The 5,404-nt window shown below is 38.9% G+C and overlaps 1 protein-coding gene across 1 annotated transcript in view; it reads left to right on the plus strand.

Annotated features, from left to right (window-relative positions):
* The window catches only part of LOC115217896 (peptidyl-prolyl cis-trans isomerase H), a 16,403-nt gene extending 16,158 nt beyond the window's left edge, over nucleotides 1–245 (plus strand). Inside the window, exon 7 of the mRNA XM_029787614.2 lies at nucleotides 51–245. Coding sequence (XP_029643474.2) covers nucleotides 51–160 — 110 coding nt within the window. The 3' untranslated portion in view covers nucleotides 161–245. The remainder of the gene's footprint in view (nucleotides 1–50) is intronic.
* Nucleotides 246–5,404: the final 5,159 nt, after the last annotated feature.

Raw genomic sequence — 5,404 nt, forward strand, 5'->3', positions numbered from 1 at the left:
TGACAAATACATCTACACAATGTTTGTTTTGCTTTTTTTTTTCCGCACAGGCAAAGTGATTGATGGTTTGCTGGTTTTACGCAAAATCGAGAATGTACCAACAGGACCAAACAACAAACCCAAATTACCCGTTGTCATCTCTCAGTGCGGAGAAATGTGAAAATGAGGAACCGGGTGGGGTGGGAGGATGGGAGTGGGGGGTGGATAACGAAGATATTTTTAATTAAAACATTTGCTACAAACTATTGTTGTTGTTGTTGTTGCTTGTTACCTGTTTGTAGTTTTTGGTTTCTAACATGCTCTGACCATCAAGCCACGTTATATCCATCTCCTTTGGGTACACCTGAACTCTGTGTGTGTGTGTGTGTGTGATCTGATTAAGGTGCAGGTGTGGTTGCGTGGGTAAGAAGCTTGCTTCCCAATCGTGTGATCTTGGGTTCAATCTCACTGTATGGCACTTTTGGCATGTATCCCTTTACTATATTTCATTGTTTGTGGCATTGTGTTTATACCAGAAATGACTTAATTGCAGTGTATGGCATAGAACCGGTAGAGCAACGAACAATATTTCTTGTGATAATACAGTTGCATCTCTTCCCATTTGGAATTCAAATTTCGCCCAAGTTTAGCTTTGCTTTCTGTCATTCTGGAGTGACCCCCTTCGGTCGTGAATGACCATGGGGTTGCACCCAGAACGTTACCCTCCAAGGCACAGGTCTAGGCAAGGTTGTTTATGGAAGACCAACAGTCGCGCATGCATACCAGCCTCCCCTCTTCACGCCACCGATGTCGTCCAAGGGAAAGGCAAAGGCTGAAACAACTTGGCACCAATAATGCCGAAACTCATTTCTACAGATAAGTGAACTGGAGCAACGTGAAATAAAGTGTCTTGCTCAAGAACACAACATGCAGCCAGGTCCGGGGATCGAACTGACAACCTCACGGTCGTAGGTCCGACCTATACTTTAAAGGTGTATAAGAGTACATAATGATGTGTCGGTGATGTATGCAGGAGAAAAATATAAATATAGTCAATAAAGAGGAACTTATCGACGTCAGATATTTGGGGAAGCCCTGATTGACCCCTTAAGTAGCTATGACTTGAACGAAATATGAAAATGTATAAATGTGAAGTGCTGTGCAAGCGTTATTGGATCTGAGATTTTGGGTTGTGCAATCGCCATCGAGGCAACTTTCCGATGCCCAGTTGAGGAGGTGGAAGGTGCGGGCGCGAACCTGGGTGAAGTCAACCGCGAGTGCAGTAACTTCATGTACAGGCAATGGTCAGCGATAGTCTTCCTCGATCGTGAGAGGACAGCCTTTATCTTTATCATATGTCTATTTGTGTAATTTATGTTTTGCTTCAATCATTAGACGGCTGCCATGCTGGGGCACCGCCTTTAAGAACTTTTAGTCGAACCAATCGACTTATGAACTTATTTTTTTTAAAGCTTGATGCTTGTTCTATCGGCCTCTTTTGCCGAACTGCTAAATTACGGGGACATAAACGCACCAAGACCGGTTGTCAAGCGGTGCTGTGCGGCACACAGATACATATGTATATATACGACGGGCTTCTTTCAGTTTCCATCTACCAAATACATCGACCAGGCTTTCGTCGACCTGAAGCAACAGTAGAATTGACTGGAAACTCAGAGCTGAGTGAACTTCAGAAATGATTAACCCATCCGTTCTACTCTCCCCAACATGTTGACTTTCTCACCAGACAATGTTGGCAACTATATAAAGTATATTTCATTGCAATATATACACAGAAATCTATGCATCTCTATGTGTATATATATATATATATATCAATATATATATATATACATATACATGCACGTGTATGTATTTTATATATATATGTGTGTGTGTGTGTGTGTATATATATATGTATGTATGTAGAGTATATATATATATATTTTTATACATATGTGTATATATATATATGTATGTAGAGTATATATATATATATATTTATACATACATATGTGTATATATATATATATATATATATATATGTATGTATATGAACTTTTATAATCCCCGTTATCTACCGATTTGTAAACATCAAATATTAATCCATGATCCGCTTTGACTTGTGTTCCCACACTGACAAACACAACGTATGAACATGAAGATACTCTATGACTCGCTAATCTTAGACGACTGTTGTGTCTACCACACAACTATACACGACACTCACCTAAGTTCATGTTCGGTGTCTTTCGCGACAATCTTTTATACCACGAGAACCCTTTTCTGTTTTTCAGGATATCAGCATATCTGAACATCGTTAGTTTAAGAATTTGCTCTTCAAATTTTGGTATTCTGTTGTTTAAAGAGAAAGATATTTATGTTTTCTCAATGACCTGGTGTGACATAGATAAGTTGAGAGATCCATGGCGGTTACCAGTGAGCGAGTGTTGTTCGGTAACATGTAGTAGGCTTTATTGATTGTCTGAGCTCTCTAGAAGCAGGTAGATATAGACACTCTCTCACCCCTCCTATTCTTAATACAGCATCGAGAATGTGATAGCTGGGGGCAGAGAGGGATGCACTAGCATTGAGATGGTACTCGTATTTAATAATAATAATAATAATAATAATGATGCCCTGATGCAGTACCAGGCAGTGGCTCTCATGGCTTCTGATCTTAACTGATTGGAAGTGTTATCATGTACATTGTTTTGTCTTGGTATAAAAGATGGGCTACAGCAAATATTCTGCTCAATACCACAGATTTGCTTGTCAGTTGTTTGGCCTTAACCAGTTGAGCATGTCCCTTGGTGGCTGACGATATGTGAATCTCTGATCACGAGCAGAAGTAGTGGGGGAGCATCATAGCCATGTGTTGAGAAGGATTCAGTGAGGTTTGGATAATTCACCTCTGGAAACATGGGTGTTCCGTTCAACATCCTTAAACAACCCTTATTCAGGGACCTTTTGAGTGGGATGGGTTACTCGACCAGAAGAAAATTCTAACTGGGCCCCACCTGCAAGGTCATGTGCTGTTTATCTTGATATGAGATCACCATGTCGCACACATATGGTTGTGATGCATGTGTCTGGTGTACCCTTATCAGACGGGTAGTCATGATGGGTATATTGGGCTTCGTATATTTTACCTCTGTGTCACTTTGATGGCATGCACTGCTCTCTCACTCAATAATAATAATAATAATAATAATGATGCGGCCAGAATAATCAGGAAAGTATTAGGCAGCTGAAAAGGACGGACAGCGGGGTACTGTAGGCTGCAGGTAGCTGGCTTGCTACGTATACATGATTCCAGGAGCTAACAGAACCTGTGATAAAAAGAAATAATAATAATAATAATCCTTTTTGTTATAGGCACAAACCTGAAATTTTGTGCGAAGGGTACAGTCGATTACATCGACCCCAGTGTTGCACTGGTACTTAATTTATCCACCCCGAAAGGTTGAAAGGAAAGTCAACTCGGCGGAACTTGAACGCAGAATGTAAAGACGAACGAAATGCTGCTAAGCATTTTGTCCGGCTTTTAATAATAGATTTAAATTTGAGTGGAGGGGTCTTCTTGATTGTAGAACGAAAAAGGCAAAGTTAATACTTGTGGGATTTGAACTTGGAACCTAAAGGAACCCATGTAAATACTGATATTTTGTCCGACTCTCTACCGCTTCGGTCTCTCGCTTTATATAATGGCGTAGTCTCAACGGTAGCAGCGTTTGACGAATGCTTCTCTGTAAAATTGCTATCATTTGGATTTCAGAAATATGGATCTCCGGAGAATATAGTAATTTTTACAAAAATCACACGCAATCAACAAATGACACAGAACCGCTGTTGCAAAGCAAACAACTAATTTGTGATAAGGGAACGTAATTTTGTGTCCCACTCTTTCCATTTAATATGAATTGTGAAATTATTTATAAGCCTAATGTCCTCTAGAGTCCCTGAAGTAGAAAATGGCTCCTCGAGTAGATTAACTTCTTTGTGTGAAGAGAAAGACGAACTAATCAAAATAATTTCGAAGTGAGAAATTGGTGAGAATAGTTCCATTTTAATGGGGGAAAGGAATAATTTATGTGAGCCGCTCGTCACTGTTTAAGATATAAATAAGGCAAATAAGAAAATCCTGGAATTCTGAGACTTACAATACAATTGCTGAAACAAAAATCATTACATTGGTCAGAATTTGAAAATCTTCATAAAATGTTTTTTTTTTCTTTTTCTTACCTCTTTTTGTTTCTTATTAAAACAATCAGAAGGAATGGTAATTCGCGGATCGGTTCTTATTGCCAAAGTAAGTGTTTTAAGGAACAAATGAATATTTAAACGGAGCGAACCTCAAGTGGTGGATGTCATAGAAATTTTAAGACTAGTCATAGTATTAAGATTAGTCATAGTATTAAGACTACTCATAGTATTAGAGATTGGTGGAGAAAGTCAGTCTGCTGAGAGACAAGCAGCAACGAAATCTAGGACAATATTTGATAGCATTGTTACGGACAAGGATCTCGCAACCGATGAAATTTTAGAATTTCTGATAAAGTCGCGGTTTACTGAAGTCTTTCCACACTAAAGGTTTGGCAAGAAACCAAAAAGGAAATTCCACAAGATTTAAGCTTAGTAAGAAAAGATGAATCATTCTTGCATATCTTAATACTATTGACCAACATATAATCAAGCTTTGGTGATTAGTAAATTGAAATGTCGGCGAGTTTTAACGGAATTGTGCACCTGACAGTGAGTCTCGAAACAATTCTTGGATGAACAAAGAAACATAATTCCCGACTGGTTTGTTCGTCATTCGGTTTCATTAATTTATCAGATCTTAAGGAAATGCGGGGAGGGGGGAGGCCGTAAATCCCAAATCTCTCTTATTGCTCGATTATCTCGAGATGGGTCACATGAAAATTAGGGAGAAATGATCTTAGTTCGTTGATTCAACTTATCAACCAAGGGACCCTCAGGAGCAGTAAAAAGGATTTTATGATGAATTTGGCTCATTAGAATATCAACCATATTGAATTTGAAGATAGCTTACAATTAAAGGGGCAATGTTTTCACTCGTGATTGCACAGGAAGCAGTCAAGCCTGAAATACTTTTAAGGGGGTGACGAAAGTTCTGGCCAAACGCGAAATATGTAGAACAGAGTAACTAAGAGAAATATTAAGAAAGGTTGTATTTATAGCAGTAGCCGAGGACATGTGAAGTGGAAGAGCCGAAAGGGGTGCTGAGCCATTTTTGAAACAATGCTGCTGACAGAGAAGAAGAAATAAGCACGGAAGATAATATTGAAGTGGCAACCGATTTCGCCGATCAAGAAATGACTCAAAACATTCGTTCTGATAAAATAGAAGAGAATTATTGAGAGAAAAAAATGGTGAAGATGATAAAATGTAGAAAATGTAG

This window comes from Octopus sinensis, linkage group LG12, assembly GCF_006345805.1.
Source record: "Octopus sinensis linkage group LG12, ASM634580v1, whole genome shotgun sequence".
NCBI lineage: Eukaryota > Metazoa > Mollusca > Cephalopoda > Octopoda > Octopodidae > Octopus > Octopus sinensis.